This window comes from Lactuca sativa, chromosome 5, assembly GCF_002870075.4.
Source record: "Lactuca sativa cultivar Salinas chromosome 5, Lsat_Salinas_v11, whole genome shotgun sequence".
Lineage (NCBI taxonomy): Eukaryota > Viridiplantae > Streptophyta > Magnoliopsida > Asterales > Asteraceae > Lactuca > Lactuca sativa.
In genome coordinates, this window is record NC_056627.2 from 251723433 (window position 1) to 251745011 (window position 21579).

The 21579-nt window shown below is 33.5% G+C and overlaps 2 protein-coding genes across 2 annotated transcripts; both read right to left on the reverse strand.

The window, feature by feature from the left end:
• Positions 1–12052: 12052 nt before the first annotated feature.
• Positions 12053–12379, reverse strand: LOC111899557 (vacuolar iron transporter homolog 2). The gene has a single exon (XM_023895399.1). The coding sequence runs from the start codon at positions 12377–12379 to the stop codon at positions 12053–12055; it is 327 nt and encodes a 108-aa protein (XP_023751167.1).
• A 3158-nt stretch (positions 12380–15537) lies between these two features.
• LOC111899502 (vacuolar iron transporter homolog 4) lies at positions 15538–16521 on the reverse strand. Its single transcript, XM_023895336.3, has one exon. It carries the CDS (start codon positions 16229–16231, stop codon positions 15593–15595), a length of 639 nt encoding a protein of 212 aa, XP_023751104.1. The 5' UTR covers positions 16232–16521; the 3' UTR covers positions 15538–15592.
• Positions 16522–21579: the final 5058 nt, after the last annotated feature.

Genomic DNA, 21579 nt, shown 5'->3' on the forward strand with positions numbered 1-21579 from the left:
CCATATAACAAAGCTCTAAATAATTATACAACAAATTAATTTTCTTCCTTTAATAATCATATAAACAAAAAAAATACTCTTTCGTTCAAATGGAAAGCAACAATTTTTTGGTTTATAAACACTAAAATAAATAAGAATACTAAAAGATAACACATAAATTGATTAATAATAGACTAAAACAATAAAAAAAGAATTATATATACAAAAGTGAGAAAGAAACAAGAAACAAGAAAAATGGGATACACAGTACCTTTTTATCAGGAATCGTTTACTTTTATTTTATCTACACTTTGATTGCATCTTTCCCCAATTCACAACTGTTAAAACTGACACACATAGTTAAAAAGCCTTAAAAGAAAAATATTTGTAGATTGAGAGATCTTATAGAGCAATAGTCTTCAACGGTGACTGTATTTTTTCTTGGAGAGGAGAATGAAGCAACAACAAGCGGAATCTTGAAGGAAACACTACTGGATTTAGAACTTGAAGACTTCAGGTACGATGATCTCCATCTTGAACGGTGATCAAATGGTAATTAAGGCTGGAAAATCATCTCCACTGTTCCAAAAAATAAGGATTCGGAATGACGATGACGCACATGATAACCCTTTGAAAAAGGATTTTGATTTATTTGAAAGATTTCCGACTTGTTATTTTATCTATATATGGAGCTTTCAAAAAATTTTGAAACTTTTTCAAATATTCAGTTACCATACTTAACCCTCTAAAAGATTTGAGATGTATTTTTCAAATATTCTGTAAAATATATGGTTTTTTAATTAGAAAATAAAGTTGAAGACTTGGATTGGATGTACTTGCCTACTTTTTTGTATTGCCTTCTTTCGTTTCAACATGTGAGTATGTACAATGGTTTTAGAATTGGAGGTATTTTAGTCAAAAAGTATGGTAGCATTAGACAAGTTAGGGGGGCCAAGCGCCTGCCTGCCCTCTACTCACTCCGCCACTGCTTGGAAAGACAACGCGAAATAGGAAGTGGTTACAAAATCTGGTGAAGACTCCCCGCCTCCTTCTTCAAAACGAACCAAAACATCTTCTTCCAACACCTACATATCAACTTCCGATTCATAGTATCCTCCTAGATTCCGTCCCCCCCCCCCCCCCCCCCCCAACAACAGTCGTCTTGTGTTGAGGACTTACCGCCTCAGAGAAAAAGAAAAGGAAACAAAACAACATCGACATCATCAACAGAAAATGAAATGTTTGATCTCGCCAAACAAATTGTTGGCATCAATACTGCAACCGAAATAGAGATGGAACAGATACAACGGTACTGGGAACAAAAATTGTGCATTCTCGAAGCTAATGAAGAATATAAATCAATTGTTGGATCGGAAGATAGAGAACCAAGATATGAAGTATTTTCTCCGACCGCATGATCATTTAACTGGAGGTATTTTGCACACGGTGCATGGAAGGAAACGACAAATTGCAACTTTGTATGGTTGGGAGTTGGAGAACCCGTAAAGTTTAAAATGTCGACAACATTTGACTGGAGAATCTTTCTCTTTATTATTATGTTTTTTATTTTTATTTTTCTTTTATTAAGATTCTCTATATGTATCATTGTTTCATTATATATATATATATATATATATATATATATATATATATATATATATATATGTTTGTTTGTTTCATTTTCTCTCTATCGTTTCTCTCTTTTCAAAATGAATCCAGATATTCGGAAAATAGTAACGGAAGTTAACGATAATAGTTCATCATCTAAGGATGAACTTATCAACAATAATTTGTTACTTGTATTGTCTTGTACTGCACAACTTCTTGTTCAGAATAATGCTAGTTCAAGCAAAATTCACAGGAGAAACACGATCCATAGAGATCGTTTAGAGGCTGAACGACTGCTCATCCGACAGTATTTTGCGGATGATACAACCTATGGTCACACGCAATTCCATAGAAGGTTCTGTATGAGCAAAGGTTTATTTATGCGACTTGTTGGTGACCTGGAGATGAATTATCCTTATTTTCAAACAACATGGGATGCAACAAATCAAAGAAGTTTATTGTGCTTCAAAAATGCACATCAACAATGCGTCAATTAGCGAAGGGTTATAACCCAGACTCGTTAGATGAGTATTTGAATATGTCATAAAGAACTTCCGGTGAAACTCTTGAAAACTTATGCTATGGTGTTGTCCACATGTATAAGGGTGAATATTTACGATGTACAACATCCACTAACATTCAACTTTTATATGAAGCACATGAAGCTAGACAAGGATTCCCTGGAATGCTTGCACTACAAGGCAAAAGGCCATTACCGGCAACAAAAGTCGCCGGTAAAAGTCCCAAAAGTCGTCGGTAATACTAATAGCGGCGACATGTCGCGGTATTGAGTCGCCACTACTGCTTCGTCGCTATTGATCACTATGTCGCCGCTAATGAGAAACGTCGCCACTATTGCCCATGTCGCCGCTAATGAGTTGTGTCGCCGCTAATAAACATGTCGCCGGTAAAAGTGTCGCCGATAATAACAGTTTTCATTTTTTTTAAGTAATGATTTTGGCGGTGATAATGTCGCCGGTAATAACAATATTCGATTATATATCAAAAATAATAGTGTCGACGCTAATTACAAATTAAATATTAACAAACATCCAATTAAATATCAAACATAATAGTATCAATGCAAATTACAAACAAACATCCGATTACAATTAAATATCAAAAGTCATAATATCCGAGTAGCAAAACAACCAATTTTTTACAATCTACCAAGTAGCAAAGAATGACAACATATGCAAATAAAACGCATCCTTACATACCACCATCTTCGTTCTCATCGTTTCCTTGATTATTGTGGGATTGAAAAAACGAATAAAGCTCATCCCTACATGCCGGGTCGCTGAGCATTGCACGAAGATTTTCCAACTACATAATTATATATATATATATATATATATATATATATATATATATATATATATATATATATATATATATATATATAAACTTATAAGTTAGATTGTCAAACAAAAACCAACGGTAAAAGTGTCGCCGATAATAACAGTTTTCATTTTTTTTTAAGTAATGATTTTGGCGGTGATAATGTCGCCGGTAATAACAATATTCGATTATATATCAAAAATAATAGTGTCGACGCTAATTACAAATTAAATATTAACAAACATCCAATTAAATATCAAACATAATAGTGTCAATGCAAATTACAAACAAACATCCGATTACAATTAAATATCAAAAATCATAATATCCGAGTAGCAAAACAACCAATTTTTTACAATCTACCAAGTAGCAAAGAATGACAACATATGCAAATAAAACGCATCCTTACATACCACCATCTTCGTTCTCATCGTTTCCTTGATTATTGTGGGATTGAAAAAACGAATAAAGCTCATCCCTACATGCCGGGTCGCTGAGCATTGCACGAAGATTTTCCAACTACATAATTATATATATATATATATATATATATATATATATATATATATATATATATATATATATATATATAAACTTATAAGTTAGATTGTCAAACAAAAACCAAATTACCAAACTTTTTAGCAAATAATCACCACAAAACCAAAATTACGAATTCAACATGCATTTTACGATGCAAAAGTAGATTGATATTTTTAAACTAAGATAGAAAACCAAAGTACATTGCTATTTCTTGCACTTGGGACAAAAACCAAAATAGATTGTTTTACCTGTGATGGTTGTTGTGATGGTTGCGAAGGCTGTGGAATCGACGGGAGAGCAAAAGATTTACGGCCAATGCCTCTAATATGGCCACGTCGCTCTCCTAATACTTTCTCGAATGCAACTCTTTCTTGATCGGATGTTAACTCACTTTCACCTTGAGTTTTTTCTAATAGCTCTTCAACTAACCGATTCTGTAACTCCCAAAAGTGAGTAATAATTAAGTATAAATAAACATTTAATTATGATAAAATTATAATTAAATACTTACGTATTGTTGTTCCGCCTCAGCTGTAACAAATACACCATTCTTATCGGTATGAGCTTTGCGAAACGTTTCCACTCTCTTAAGGTTCTGTTTAACTTTAAAAATTAGATTATATTTTAAATAAATAATTACATGTATTGTACGGTACCTTCTTACAGCAAGTACTGCTATACGAGCTCGAACCCCCCACGATTCACACTTGTTTGCATTTCACGGACTTTTTTGTTCCTTTCTGATGCAATTCTGTGTTCGTCCGTTTGAAAATACTCAACTGCCTTTGCCCAGTTATCAACTAGCATACCCTCCGGAGGATTGGCTAATGCTCCCGGGATATCATCATACCCTCCAACTGACTTAAAATATTCTTTTGCGTCAGCTTTACATTCTCAATAACCTTTTAACAAAACTGCTTGAAAACTCTCTTTCAACATATTAGCTTGTACATCTTGGTACATCTGATCCAAATCAAACTTTTTCTACAAAAAAAATAAATAAGTTAACCAAGTAAAAAACATTTATAGTTAACCATATAAAATATATTTAAATAAATAATTACCGCTAAATGTTGTAATACGGTGTCCTGTATTGAAGGGGAAACTTTTTTCCAAGTCCATTTGTCAAACGGGACCATCTGCCACATTGTTTTTCCAATTTCTCCGGAAAACATGTCTTTCGGCTCTCCTACGGGATCAAATATGATATCCCTATCATGTTGCAAGCTAATTGGTTTCCCCTGGTTCCGTAAGATTGTTTTTTCAAGTTTTATATTTTTTGCTTTTCCTCGAACATTCCTTCGAGCACGTTCCTCAACTACAAATATAATTAAAAATTATTAGAAACGATATTTAATTTATAATAATTGAACAAAAATATTAAATAAAAATTCATAATAAGATTTACCATCTTGCTCATGCTGACCAGCACCTCTACCACCTGGGATAGGTGGGTCCTCAGCTCCGTCTCCTCCATGTTCAAGACCCATGACAGCAACCATGGTATACATAAACAAAATCCATATGTTCATCATTTCCTGAAAAACTATAAGATATACAAATACAAGTTTTATTACAGATACACATTACATAAAAATAAACATTTACATAGGAATACACATTACTATTTAAACTAGAAATCCAAACAAAGTTCATATTACAAACACATATTACAAATACACATTACATAAAAACTATTCTAATATGAATCTTCCTCGTATCCTTCAGTGTCTTCTTCGGTATCATAATCAGAATCGGTCTCATCATAATCAGTCTCGCAATCAGAAACATCATTGACTCTACCAGTTGGCGGAGGAACTTCAGTTGCACTTTCTACATCAACAATGACTCTAGGAATGTTTTGAAAGTACATCCTGAAATCGATAAAAAGTGGAGCATCGGATGAAGAGATATTTTGAAGTACATCGTCATTGTCTACATTTTCGTGTGAGACATTGTCAACATTTTGAACAAGGTCATTGTTCGATGGTAGATCCCAAATACTTCGATGATTAACATGCTCGACAACACACCGATGGTTATTGTTTGGCTCTCTGATGTAGAACACTTGTTTGGCTTGTGAAGCATATATGAGTTGATCATCTTTGTATGCTTCGCGTCGTGTGTCAATACTGGTGAAGTTATCACTAGAAATAACTCATGTTCGAGTATCAAACCACTTGCAATGAAATAGTATAGTTGAATAATCATGTGTATACCTCAACTCTATAATCTCTTCTAACTTGCCATAATATTTCTCGCCTTTCTCACCCATCGCTAAAACCCTAGAGTTTTGTGTTGTACGTTGTGTGTCACGACTAAGTACCATAAACCTAACACCATTGACTATGCATGCGGTGTAAGAATAAGCATTCATTTGCGGACCCATTGCAAGAGCCGACAACTATTTGTGGAATTCTGGAGAGTTTTCTATTTTCATTTGATGAACCTAGAAATTATAAATTAATATGTATTATGTATTCGTTAGATCACTGAAACAAATTTGTTTATTAATTTATATTACCTTTTCACGAAACCAATTACGAAATTCTCCCTTTTCATCACTTTGGGGATGCTCAGATTTGAATTTCCTATGTTGATGACTAAAAGATACAGATTTAAAAAGATAAAAAAAAAATTAAGGATGAAAGTTAGAGATAAGATTAATTACTTGATATAATGTCTGACTTCTTCACAACTATTCAATACAAACCATTCCATGTTATCAATTTCCGTTAAATTATATAACGCCTTTGTTTCTGGGCTTGTCATTAATGTTGATGCAATAGTCTAGGTTAACCTTTGTAACCCGTTTTGAAATAATAGAAGTGTATTATTTGAGTATTATGTGTTTTGTGCTTAATTGTGTGTCTTAATGTAATTGAGAATAAAAATAAGCATCAAAATAAAATGTTAGATAAAGCTGATATCTATGTATAATGTTGTAGTAGTTGGAACGTGGTTTCCGAATATAGAAAGAATGTCGAAATCCGAGTTATAACGAAAAAGTTATGACATGTCGAAGTTTCGTGACAGAACCGGCAACGCTGAATGACATAAAAAGTGAAATTTACGTTAGAGAGATATTTAGCTCTAGTGATCTAAACGAATGTCGTAAAAAGTGACATTTCTTAGAGTTCGTTAAACCGAGAACGTGCATAAAAAGAACACCCAAATCTGACTTCGTATGAGGAAGTTATAATTTTCTGAAGTTTCGACTTAGCAGTATGCAGCCCGAATACTCGATTCGAGATCGAGTGATTGTTGGTCTAAACAATCTAAACGAGAATCGAAGATCTCGTTGATAGTAGTGCATTGGTGAAAAGACAGACGAAAACGGACGTCAGATGAAGAAGTTATGAATTTATAACAGAGTTTTCCTGTCCCGGCATACTAAAATAATATAATAAAAATAAATTCAAAATTAGCCAAAGAAGTCTAAACGAGAGTTGTAGAGCATAATCTCACCTACGCATGGATATAAAGAACGTCGAAAACGGAGCTCGTATGCGAAAGATATAAATTTTCTGAAGTTCGGGGCACGAAAAACGAGCCTGTGTTAGGACTCACGACGTGAGCAGGCCAATTTGACCTTTCAAAGCTGCAGACACAAGTGGACGAATGACGAACGCAGTGACCTATCGGACTCACGACGTGAGCTTTAGAAACTCACGACATGAGGAATGAAAATCAGCCTCCTATAAATAGAAAGCGAGGCCAACCGTTTAGGGTTGTTATTCTCTCTTCTCTCTCTCCCGTTTTGCATCGTTTTGCGTGCCAGAAGCAAGTCCCAAAGCTCCAAAGATCCCGAGAAGAAAAGAGTTTCCGAGCCGAAGCTCTGCCCGTGAGAAACCTAGTGTGTGAAGTGATCCCGGTTTCACCGAAGAATACTACTCTTAGAGTCGTAGTGCTGTCCGATCATCTTCTGATCAAGTGAGTGTGTACTTACTTTCTTCTAACGCATAACTATGAAGTATTTTATACGAAATACGTGTTATGTTTATATTTTGTTGTTATATGTGTGAATGTATATTCAATTTCCTCTATCTCATAGATATGATTTATTCTCTATGAAATACGTGTTATGTGTGTGTGTGTCTCATCTGTTATGTGGAATATGTATATAGAATGAGAATGCTATACAGGTTTTAAACTATGTATAAAAATATATATTTTTAATTACTAATATGTTGGGTAGAACATGGGTAGATAGTTGATGTGTGATAAACAGATGAGATGCCTCGATGTTGTTGTAGTTGATCTAGTTATTTAACGGAGTATGGATAACGACCACCGAGTCCTTCTAGACAGTCATGTGGAACGCTAGCAGGTTCATAACCTGTAGGTGTTGTGAACGATGTGTTCACCGATGTACTCTATCCCCCTCATGGTTGCCTTTAGGATATCTATTATTGAGGAAACCTCTTAGCAGTAATGTCCGTCCCGATGAAAATCCTAGATTAGGTCCCTTGAGATAGATGTTGTTTTAAAGACATAAAGTGAGCATAACGGGAATGGGTAATCGGGTTATTGTTGGTTGGTGAAATAAAATATAATTATTTATTGTGGGTTGAAAACTCTATATGCTCACCAGGCTCCCAAGCCTGACCCACTCAGTTTATTCGTATTACAGGTAGTGGTGCGAGGGCATAAGATGGATGAATCATCAAGTTGTTTTGTTTACAAGTCTGTATATGTATATATTTGTTGAATGACTTGTAATGTTATCGTTTATGCTTTATGGTCTGTATCGGAACATGACATCCCGAGTTTTGATTATATAATGAAAACGCATCTCTTGAGGAAATGCTTTGATAAATATTATTTTATCATATTTTGTTTTTGGGAACAAATTCCGCAACTCTTTTAAATCAAAAGGATTTACTCTGAAATTATTTTAAAAAGCATAAATGAAATCGGTCTTTTCTGGCCGTGATTTTGGGGATGTCACAAATTAAGAGTTTTGATTTGAGTTGTGCTGGCCGGTCGACATTTAGACTCAAAAATCCAAAACTTTGTTTTTTCAATGACAATATCTTCATTTCTTTCCGGACGATTCTTTACATCTTGAAGGTACATCGAACAAAATGATAAAGCTTCTTCAGCAACATAACCCTCAGCTATAGAACCTTTCGGCTTCGCCTTGTTTCTGACATAGTTTTTTAGTCTTTTCATATACCTTTCGAAGGGATACATCCATCTCATACATACCGGGCCTCCGGCAATCACTTCATCAGGTAAATGTAAAACTAAATGAACCATAATGTCAAAAAACGTTGGAGAATAAATCAATTCTTACTTGCACAAGATTGCAATAATGTCTACTTTTGCTTTCCTCATATCATCCACCTTCAATGTTCTGGAACAAAGTTGCTTGAAAAACGTACAAAGGTCTACAATAGGTGTATACGTATCTTTGTCTAACAATCCTCTTACTCCAATCGGTATCAAACGTTGCATAAGAATGTGGTGGTCATGCAATTTCAACCCAATAATGTTAGTATTGGTATCGTTCACTTTCTTACTGATGTTAGAACCAAACCCATCCGGCAGTTAAACCTCTTTTATAAATTGACAAAAGAGTTGTCGAGTAGATTTAGTGAAAGAGTATCTTGCTTGGGGTCTATGAAACTTGTCACCATTTTTTTGCAACCATTCATTTCTCTGAATGTTTTGGTGTGTATTGACAATTTGGTTTTTAAATAATCATTTTAATTTTATTATATTCACATCTATTCAAACATTAAAATGTGATTATTAACACTTTGCCACAATAATCAAAATGACATGATTTAAAAAATGGATAATCATTCAAAGTTCAACCCCCCCCCCCCCCCCCCCCCCAAAATAATATCCAATACACACATGAATATGTGTATAGTACCCTAACAATTTTATAACATTTTTTTGCAATTAAAACAATAATTTATTTTTATTTTCTTTTCAATTCTAGCATCCTACTTACATACATATACCACATACTTTTACATAATACATAAGAACATGAAATTCACATACTTTTACATACATATACCACATATACACAAAATACAAATACATTCACATACATACAAAATAGCATCCTACTTAAACCAAATACACATAATTTCACATATATAGATAATAACATCCTAATTATACCAAATACAAAAATTTCACAATCATATACCACATTTACAACAAACATACATACATTCACATACACACAATAACATCCTACTTATGACAAATACATATAATTTCACACACACACACACACACACACATATATATATATATATATATATATATATATATATATATAGATAGATAGATAGATAGATAGATAATAACATCATATATATATATATATATATATATATATATATATATTTCTACCAAATCCTCATATACCACATACATCAAATATCAAATATACACACAATTTTCACATACAAAGACCAAATTCACAAAAAAATGAAATAATAGAACTTGTAATGGCAGAATCAACCGGTAATAGCTGCAAAAACTGTTATTCACCCGATGAAGCTACAAATCCAAAACCTGAGAGCCATCCAAAATGTCACAAATCACTTCAACAATATTTGCAAGGGTAACATACAAATTAAATTACCAAAACTTAGAAATTTAATCAACACTTTTTCAGTGTTAGCATACAAACTAACAAGGAAATTATCAAAGAAATTTTCAAATCAAATTACCATAATTTCTTCAAGAACTGGACTTACAATTGGTCCCAAATCACACCTTAATCCCTAATACCCTTAATATAACACAATGTATGGAGAAATCAAGATGGAAGAAGCAAATTGAAGATGAACTCGGTAGAAGGTGGAAGGGGCGAAGGAGAAAAAGGCAGCAAACAGAAAGCAATTAAAAAGAATGAAGTTTCTGCGTGCGTTTTTTTTATCTGTGTGAAGCTTTACCGGCAACGCCTTTAGCGGCGACTAATATGGAGGGAAGGGTACCGCGTCAATTTTTAGTGAACTATTAGCGGCGACAATTTCAACCTTTGGCGGCGACACATATGTCGCCGGTATTAGGTTAGTTCGGATAAGGAACCCCAACCGTTGGATTGGATATTTGATCGAACGGTGTAGAGGTAACGAAAGGGGAAGACGTGGATTCGGGTGATCACCCTTTAGCTGTGACGCTATTATCGGCGACAGGGGCTTTTAGCTGCGACACTCTCTAGAGTCGCCACTAAAGGCCTCTGTCGCCGGTAATAGCGTCCCCGCTAAAGAGTGATTTTCTTGTAGTGTTGGTAGCATTGACCGTAAACACTGGAATTGGAGAAATTGTCCAACGGAATTAAAAGGTCAATACATGAGGAGTGACCATCAGTATCCATTAATGATACTAGAAGCGGTGACGTCACAAGATTTATGGTTTTGGTATGCATTCTATGGTGTAGCCGATTCGAACAATGATTTAAACGTCCTCTACCAATCATCACTATTTGATGAGCAATATCAGGGAACAGGACCCGATTGTTCATTTTATCTTAAGGATAAACACTACAAACATGGTTACTATCTTACAGATGGAATATATCCATCATGGGTTGTATTTGTGAAGGCATATCCATATCTGGTAACTGACAAAAAGATATGGTTCAAGGCGGCACAATAATCAGCAAGAAAGGACGTAGAACATGCTTTTGGGGTCTTTAAAGAACGTTAATACATATTAAAAATGCTTGCATGAGCTATGATGCTGAAGAAAACAAAAAAAATATAATGTACGTTTGTATTATACTACACAATATGATATTGAAAGATAAATGTGTTGCGATATCTTTTGTGTATCAGCTCGATCCCCCTACCGACGAAGTCGATGACCAAGAAATAATACATAAATTGTGCAATGTTGAAGCTCACCACCAGCTTCGATCTAATCTTATTGATCACATTGAATATGTAATAGCTAGTTAATTTTAGTTATTGTTTTAGGATTTAAATTATGTTGTCTTTTTTAAGTGTATTTTTTAATTATCCTGTTTTATTTGTAGTGTGGTTTTTCAATTAAATGTTATTTTTAATATTATCTTAGATTTTCTTTTGTTTTAAATTAGCAAAATTTTATTTTTAAATGAAAAATGTTATATTTTATTTTATTTCATATTTTCTAATTTAATTAAATAAAAAGAATGATGTGAAAAGTGGGTTGAGAAAGATAGGGTTTTCAAGTGTTGTGAGTTAGGAAAAATAGAAAAGAAAGAAAATCAAAATAGCTAATGTGGCAGGCAGTGGGTTGAGTGAGTTGGGAGGGAATTACTCCCTCCTCCTTTGGTTGTGTTGTCTACACCTAGAAGACGTGTCTATATTTGCATTACGCTAAAAATACTATGTTTTCATGAAAGATAATCTTGTGTAAATAAAGGGTATTCAAACAATAAAGGGGGCATACCTCCCACAAATTTTATAAACAACTAAAAGGTCATGTACAAACACTATATAGGACTTCCATGTGGAAAAGAGAAATAACACTTGTAGACATGCCTTAGGAATGTAAAGTAACAGAACCAACAATCATGTTTGTACCACAAGTATAAGTGCTTCAAACAGACTCTCACCCAACTATACTAAATCAAGTAGAACATGTAATAACTCGATCTATACATGAGATGGATACTTTTCTCGTTTTCCACAATTGCAGTCTCTCTTTTCACCTGAGCCACCTCTATGTATCTTTGGGAGTAGACTGAAACAAACTCACCAATTGTCATACTGCATACACCAGCAACTAAGCCAGCAAAGCCTGTAGGAACCATGGCTCCGACATCTTGTTTAACTGCACACAGCCACTGTCCCCTTTTTGTGTAATCAAATTCTTCCTCTACTGACACCCCGTATTCCTGTTCGGATTTATCCTTAAGATCTGGAATGCATAAATCATTTTGCACAGCCATGATGTTGAAAGCAGGAAAGATAATATTATATTACAAAGATTGATAGATCTTGAAAAAAGAACCAGAGAGGACTTATTGTTGATGATAGAGCCCCTCGGATAGGGCATATATATAGTATGTATGTGTGTGTTTTACCTATATATAATAATCAAAATGTGTAGATGCTGAGAAAACAATTTGAGATTGTGCAAGCCACATGCCCCTGATAATGATTTTTAAAGAAAACAAGAAATAGTTAAAATAGTATCAGCAACCATGGTCACATGCTTACCAATTAATGCATGCACATCTTTTTTCTGGGTTATAATCCAACTGCAATTAAAATAAGTTTGTGTACATATATAATATTATATGTGGAGTTGATCCTCGGTTGTTACAATTATAGAAGAGTGTGCACTCCACAAGTGAAGTTTGAGTAATCAATCTCACATAAAAATTAAAGATAGTAAAATCCACATTATCACTGCCACAAACCACTCAATATAAAAATGAAACATCTAAAACCAATATATAAAATTGAAACGGAGTGTTCAGTCCATAAGTGGTGGAAAGATGAGTTTATAAAATGGAAGGAGTGTGGAATCCACACCACCCACATCATAAAGATGAACTGGAGAAGGAAAAGGCTTTTACTCTGATATTTAACTATGTTTCAGTGTACCAAACTAGATAAGGACAAAGTAAATCATTAGGAAGACACTTGCATAAAAGAATGAGGGAATGGATTTGGGGAATCTAATGACAAGTTTATTAAATTTAAAGAAGTGTGCGCTCCACACTAAAGTTGTGAAGTTTAATAATTACTTTATTAGAGGATTGTGGAATCCCCCTCAATGTTCAAATGGGGATCAAAAGCCATGGATTAAAAACTGAAAAGATGTGTGCAACCCACAGGTAGTGGAAAAATAAGTATTATGTATGAAAGGAGAGTGGAACACATTCAAAGGGAAACCATAGAAGACTCCTTGTCAGATATAGAATAGCTTGACCTACTTCTCCATAAGAAATGGTATTAATACTATTTATATATGTTGAACATAAATCAATACCACAAGTTCCCTAAGTTTCCTTACATCAAGGTAGTCTTAATTTATTTCTTAAACAAAACATCAATTTATTGATCCAAAAATCTCAATTTACATAAAGACAATAGGGGTCAATATATTACTACGTTCCTTGAAACTGTTGGATCAGGTCCCACTCTTCTCACTCACAAACTAAAGAAAATACCCTGTGTTTGATATATGAGAAATATATAGAGAAAAGAAGCAATTGTAACTCAAAGAAACACTACACTATAATCAGAAAATAAACGGCTTTAAATAGCCTGCACATACCAATCGGAAGTAAAACAAAACAACCTAGAACCTAGCTACTACTCCTAGATAATAGGACACATTCAATGACCAAGTATAGCACGTCCATTTCCTAAATACTTAGTCAACTATCCCTTATTCAAACTAAAACCCCACACTTGACCCAACAACACAACCCGACATGAACCATCAAGATTATCCAAACCCAACAGAAACCTACTTACTGCATTCATGGCACCTCCACAGCTATGAATATATAGACCTTTACACAGGTTAAACTCTTTGTTGGAGAGTGCCTTCTCAAGCACATCTATTTAGTATTAGAACCAAAGACCCTATGGCTAATTGGATATAAATGTTTGAAAATTTAAAGGGAAATAGAAGGTTGTCAACTTTCCTTTGGCATAGGTTAGAGTAATTAAGAAACATAAGACAAATGGGGGATGCAGCCCTAGCCAAGAATTCACCTACAATAGTGTCATTCATAGCTCAAGAGGAACTTCACCATTTGTTGTTGTATACTAAACTCCCCATGACAGGTGATGGATTTGGTCGAATTGGGGGTGATGTCATGGTCTACCTATGCAAAAAGAGATTTCAAGTATATACATATAGAAAACTTGGTCAACGAAAATATTCTCCCTACAAAATACTATACGAAAGATCAATGATAACACATATCGTTGACCTTCCTATTATATTCATTTCTATATAATATACAATTATAAGGCCCTTTAAAGTTTAAAAAAAGAAAAGGGACAAACCATTGTAATTTACCAGTTTAACCTTTATTATATCACACAGCTAATAAAAAGTTAGAGGATGGTGGAAAGCTGTGTAGGATAGCACTTGCCTAGATTAAAAATTGGAAGGAGTGTGCACTCCACACTAAAGATGGAAACTACAATATTAGTTTATCAAAAGGTTGCAGGATCCACACAAATACTTGAGCTTCCATCCGTTTCTTTTTTCTTCCCATCAGGGTGTAATGCATAAGGGAGGAGGGAGTCATTCCCTGAACCCACTGCCACATCATTTTTTCTTTTTTATTTTTCTTCATCTTTTCGAACCCACAACACACGGAAATCTTATCTTTTTTAACCCACTCAACCCATTCAAGTAAAAAAATACAAAACAATTAAATGTAAATTTTAATTAGCAATAGAGTTATCGGCGGTACCACTCCCGCTTCAATAAGTGAGTTGATTGGTTTCACTAACACACTTCATCATCTATCTCTACTTTCTCTTTCTTATTTTATCTTGTACCATGTGTTTTAAAACTTATACCTTAGTTGTTTTGTATTTTTTTTAATTGAGTGGGTTTAAAAAGATAGAATTTCCGTGTGTTATGAGTTGGGAAAGATGAAGAAAAAGAAGAGACAAAAATTGATGTGGCAATGGGTTCGATGGGTTGAGAGTAATGACTCCGTCCTCCCTAATGCATTAATGCCAGGTGCATGAAATCAACTTCAAGCTGTTTCTGTTTATACAAATGAAATTGGGGAAGACTAAAACGAGTAACAAAACAAAATGTCACAATCTAATTAATATGTTTACTGCAACTCACTGCACCGCCATAGCTATGAAGGTTGCATAGAATAGAGCTCAAAAGTTGTAAATAATTACATGTAATTGAAGGATTATAAAATCACATAACAGCTACCCTATCACGTGTCCATATGTAAAATGAAAAAGGTAGTCAATTTCTCTTCCCCAATATTCTATAATAATCATTAATTGCATGGTGTTAAATACACATGAAAATCCCTGATGCTTTGTCAAGCATATCTCTTTATGATTGACACCAGCAACCTTAAGGCTAAGTGGAATAAACAGAAAGTTCAAGCTTCAAACTGTACTATATTAAAAAGGTGAAAATACAATCTTGTGTAACACTACATGACAGTAGATCCTATCCCCATGGTCAGTCCAAAAGTAATAGCCATAGCCATCCACCCTCCAACCAGAATCCTAAAACAAGACTTTACCACCGGACTCCCCCCAAGAACAGCCCCAATCCACCCAAAAACCACAAGCCCCAAGCTCACTGTGGCTACCACCACCCCCAGCCTAACCTTATGATCCACTATAAAAGCAGCAGCCAATAAGGGCATGATGGCCCCCAACATGAATGCAAGGGCCGATGCTGCAGCTGCCTGAATGGGATTCGGGAGTGCTTCCTTCTCACTTTCCTCCTCGTTTCCTGATATTTTCTTATCTCTCTTCATCTTAGCCACCTCTACATCTCGTTGGGAGTAGACTGAAACAAACTCACCTATTGCCATACTGCATGCACCTGCAACTAAGCCAGCAAAGCCTGTAAGAAACATGGCTCTCGCATCTTGTTTGACAGCTCCAACACCCATCATCAGAGATGAGACAGAGACTAGACCATCAGTGGCTCCCAGAACAGCAGCACGCAGCCACTGTCCTCTTTGTGAGTAGTCAAATTCTTTTTCTATAGACACTTGGCCATGCACTTGTTCAGATTTGTTCTCAGAAACCGGAATGCATACATCATTATTTCCATCCATATATGAAAGTGAAAGAAAGAATGAGAAAATTATATCACAAAGAATGATAAAAGAAGTGTTACTTGTGGAAGATAGAATCCCACCTATGTGTTATATATAGTATGTATTTCTGTATAATGATCAATAGGTAGGTGGTTAATAAAGTTAGATAGTGGGAAATCCACAAGCCCTCAGATTTTGGTATGTTTATTATAAAGAAATAGAAGGAGCCAATACTACTGATAGAAAACCTGTAATTTGAGAAACAGGCAATCTCCCAAAGAGTTCAAGACTCAATAACTATTATTCATCATAATAAAAAAAAACCATACCTAAACCTTATATAAAAGTGTTAGAGATAATCCTATCCAAAATTAAAAGATACCAATTGATATCCTAATTTTATATAAAGATAGCTACTACCTAATTTCAATTAATAATTAAATAATTAATATTCGTTGTCGATAATATTGACCAAATCGGCGAGTCGTATCAACTACATACAAAACAAGGGAAGATTGATGGTTAAAAAATTCAAGGCTTGTGGAATCCACACGATTGCCAGTAGGCACTCGGCATCTAAATAAGAAAAACATCAACAGCCTTTCCTAAGTAAAAAGAAAAAATGGAAACCACACATACACATATTGAAGAACCTAAGAGAATGAGTAGGCTCATTTTCAGATCTGTTGACCACTTTTACAATAACAAAATAGCATTAATACTACTTACAAGTTGAATAAAAGAGTGCAATCCTCCTGACAGAATTATAGAAGCAATAGGAGTAGGTCAATATAATCGACTAATCGTTGCTCTGTCTTCCTATATTTTATAAAGGTAGGATGGCCGGTTTAAGTTGTGTTATAATACATGTATATAACTATATATTATACCTTTTGCTCAGGAATGTTGCTGATGGACCTAATTTGTGTTTATGCTTATTATTAGTTTGTTTCTTCTATATCCATTTGCTTCATCTGTACCAAACATTCCTATCTCTACTGGATACATGTTTGTTACCCTGGCATATGTGTAAGATTTACTCTATATCACCTAGGTTTAGATCTGCAAGATGAGCCTACCTTTTCGTTATGCCACCAAATATTCTTTTTCTAGAAGAATAATTTTGTGTGCTGTGAAGTGTTCTACTAATTGAACAATATAATAGGGAGAACTTAAGCTTCTTATAATGAAAAGGAAAGATTGTGCACTGACAACTAAAGTTAGAGTAATCAATCTCAACAAAGAAAAAAGGAGTGTGGAATCCACACGACTGCAACAATCCACTCAATATAAAAATGAAACAGTATCTCAAAAAATATAAAAGTGAATGGTGTGTGGAGTCCATAAAGATGAATTTAAAAAATGGAAGGAGTGTGGAATCCACACCACCCACAGTATAAAAAAATGAAGGGAAAAGGAGAAGGCTCCTCTAATATATTGAGCTACTTTCCAAACAATTACTTTCAGGCAACAGATTAAGCCGTGTCTGTATATTATTGTATCACTTCTCATATTCATAAAAACAGAAATCAAAAGAAATTGATTAAATAGTATCAGCAGCCATGGTCAAACTTACCAATGCATGCATGTCTTTTTTCTTGATTATATAGTCTAGTGTAATTCCAATATGTTTTTGTACAGAATATTGTTGTTTGAAGTATATGGTATTTGGATTGTGATACGTTTCAACTTATATACACTATATTGTAGTAGTAATGTTAGTGATTAGGGTTTAGGCCCAACCTTTCATAAATCAACCAAATGGAGTAGAACAGGATAATCGTTGCTCTGGTTTCCTATGTTTTTATTAAAGATAAAGCAATTAATGAGTGTTATGTTGAAACTTCAAGCCTTACCAAATATGGTCCTGCTTTTGACTAGATCCCTTTTCCAAGAATTGAAACTTCCTGGAACTGATCCAATCAAGATAAATGTTTGAGCAAAAGCAATCTGATCCAATCAAGATAAATGTTTGAGCAAAAGCAAGAAAGCAATAAGCACTCAAATGATATAATTTTAATAAAACATTAATTTTATAAACCTGGTCCTTTTAAACAGCTAATTTACTATTTGGTACAGATACCGAAATAGACAAGGATTCAGGAGTGTTTCCTTCTCACTACCCTCGTTTCCCAAAATGCCCTTAACTCTCTTCATATCTTCATCTGAACCACCTCCACACCTCATAATTAAATACAAATATAACATTTGCATCAGATATTTCGGTATGTTTATTTTATAAAAATAGAAAGAGCCAATACTACTACATACAAAACACGGGAAGCTTAATTATTAATTAAAAGATTTAAGGCTTGTGGAATCCACACGATTGCCACCATGCACTAGGCATCTAAATGAGAAAATATCAAAAGCCCTTCATAATATAAGCAAAAAGGTAATGAAATCCCAAGTGGTGGAAGACAAGTAAAATATATAAAAAGAGAGTAGGGTCCTGTCCACACAAAAGTATATTGAAGAACCTAATAAAATGAGTAGGCTAGAGAGCATGTATATACAAGTAGAATGTTTAGGATATAATCAAAATTCAATGGTCCATGAAATCCAAATATAATAACTAGTGCTAGTTCCTCTTTGCTATTTTAAACATTCATTTTTTTATTAATTTTTATGATGCCAACATCCCCTAGACAGAATTACAGAAGCATTATATATAGGGCTATGACAATCAGGGGCGAAGCTAGAATTTTAGGATAAAGAGGGCTTACATCTTAATAAGATATTAAAATATTTTTATATCCAAAATATCAATAATAGAGACCGTAAAACTAAAAAAGAAATTCATAAAGAAAAAAATTGTCTATATAGGAACTACATTAATCTTTAGTCTTATCACTAACCAGATGCAATTTTAGGTCACACACATCTTCTATTTGTTAGAAAAAGGAATGGATGGTTCTTTTCCTATTCTTGGTTTACCTTGTGATTATAATAAACCAAAGTATCAACGATATTAAATTATTAATTACAAGTTACATAAAATGAAAATGCAAAAAGAATTAAAGTTTACCTTCTTTTGATTAGAGAATTGAAATCTTGTAGATATAGCTAGTAGTATAGTTAAAAACAATTTCTTAACTGAAATAGTAGAGGAATAAAATAGCTATCAGCAATATTGGCTAATCATCAATTACAACTATTTATAAATAAATGAGGATACAATCAAAATAGCCAGTGAATAATTGATAAAAAAAAATAGGGGTATAATCAATCGCCAATTAAAATAAAATAAATAGGAGTGAAGGCAGTGAGAGTTAAATCAAAAGTGGGCCTTAAATTGGTTACAATTCTCGTATTGTCATTGTTTTTATATATAATAATTACCTTTTTACTTAAAAAAAAAAAAAAAAAAAAAAAAAAAAAAAAAAAAAAAAAAAAAAAAAAAAAAAAACAAGAAGAAGAAGAAGAAGAAGAAGATTGGGAGGGGCTCAATATGAGTAATTCATCGATATGAGCTATAAATTTATTTGTAGGCTCATTTTATGTATAATTGTTGTGGTTTTAAACCCAATCTCACATTGGTAAAATAAGAAACTAGATGTTAGCATATAAGGCAATGGGTAATCTTTTGGTGATACCAACTGGTTTTGGAAAACAAAAACTCATTGTTCTTCTATGTTGGCATAGTTGGGCTTGTAGTGATCCTAACAAGTGGTTGTAGCCCGGAAGATGTGGTCGGTGCAGGTGGCGCAATCCCCGGTAATTCCCAGTCAAACGAAGTTGATCCTGAAGTCTTGTATCAAAAGTCTTCCTGATGGGCCAGGGCAGGTGAGCGTGTCCCCTATTATCTCCGCCTCTGAGAACCCCGGTCGAACGACGTTGATCCAGAAGTCTTGTATCGAAAGTCTTCCTGATGGCCAGGGCAGGTGAGCGTGTCCCGAGAGTATCGGCGGTATGAAAAAGTATTGGATTTGATGGCCACGGCAGGTGAGCGTGTCCCCTATTGTCTCTGCCTCTGAGAACATTTTGGTGAGCAAACTATTCATAATACAATGCATATTGTCTAATTCAAATTGCAGTAGTCCACTATCGTTTTTAGATTTTTGAGTGCTAACCACTAAAGCTTAAAGGCATCATCATATATAAAAGCATGTATAAAAAAAAAAAAAAAAAAAAAAAAAAAAAAAAAAAAAAACTAAAGAAGATAACATCACGATGGCTAGGATATATATATATATATATATATATATATATATATATATATATATATATATATATATATATATATATATATATATCATGGTTGCGGAAATCGGGATTAATCGTTTGGTGTTCTCCAAGCGTCGAGGATTTGGATATTAATCGGAAATTTAAGATTAATCGGATTTGGCGGGATTAATCGGTCAACAAAAGTCAAAAAATTCGAAAAAAATCAAAAAAGGTAAAGAAAAAAAATTAATTTTAAAAAGAAATTCAAAAAATCAACTTTTTTTTACTTCAAAATCTTCAAATTTTCAAAATTTCAAATATTATACTAAACTGTTCATATTTTCATATTTACAAATTTCAAATTACAATTTTTCCTATTTTCTAATTTTTTATGTACTTGTTTTTCTTAAGATATATTATATTTGATTAATTTTAATATTTTATTAATAATCTATGGTCTCCGATTAATCTCCGCCAAGACCGATTAATCCCTTAACATCGTCGACCGTCGAGCTATTGTCGAGCGATTTTTACAACCTTGATATGTATATATATATATATATATATATATATATATATATATATATATATATATATATATATATATATATATATATATATATATATATATATATATATATATATACACATATTATTTCTAAATAAGCAATTGCGGTAAATAGCAACATAGTTTGTTTCTTTTACCATTATGGATATATACAAATTAGATCAAACGTTTATTATAAATTGATCTCATTGTAACCCTAATGCAGAAAGTGTATTCAAGATTATCAAAAAAAATCTCTCTAGTTCATTTGTGGATGTGGCTTTATTACTCTGATCAATTAGTGACCCATGTTATATATTGTTCTTCGCATCTTTATTAATATGTTTGTGTTTGTCGAAGTCCTTGATCCTAATATCAGATGCCATGGATTAAAAAAATGACAGAGTGTGCGATCCACATAGTGGGAAAATAAATAAAATATACGGAAAAAAATACTGGAATACATATAAAGACACGCAAACCATATCATATAAACGGGCCTTGAGGAAAAAAAAAAAAAAAAAAAAAAAAAAAAAAAAAAAAGCTCCTCATATAGAATAACTTGACTAACTTATCCATAAGAAAGGGTATTAATATTTAATACTACATATAGGTTGAATAAAAGCATCATACCTTTTGGCTTTTAGAAGGT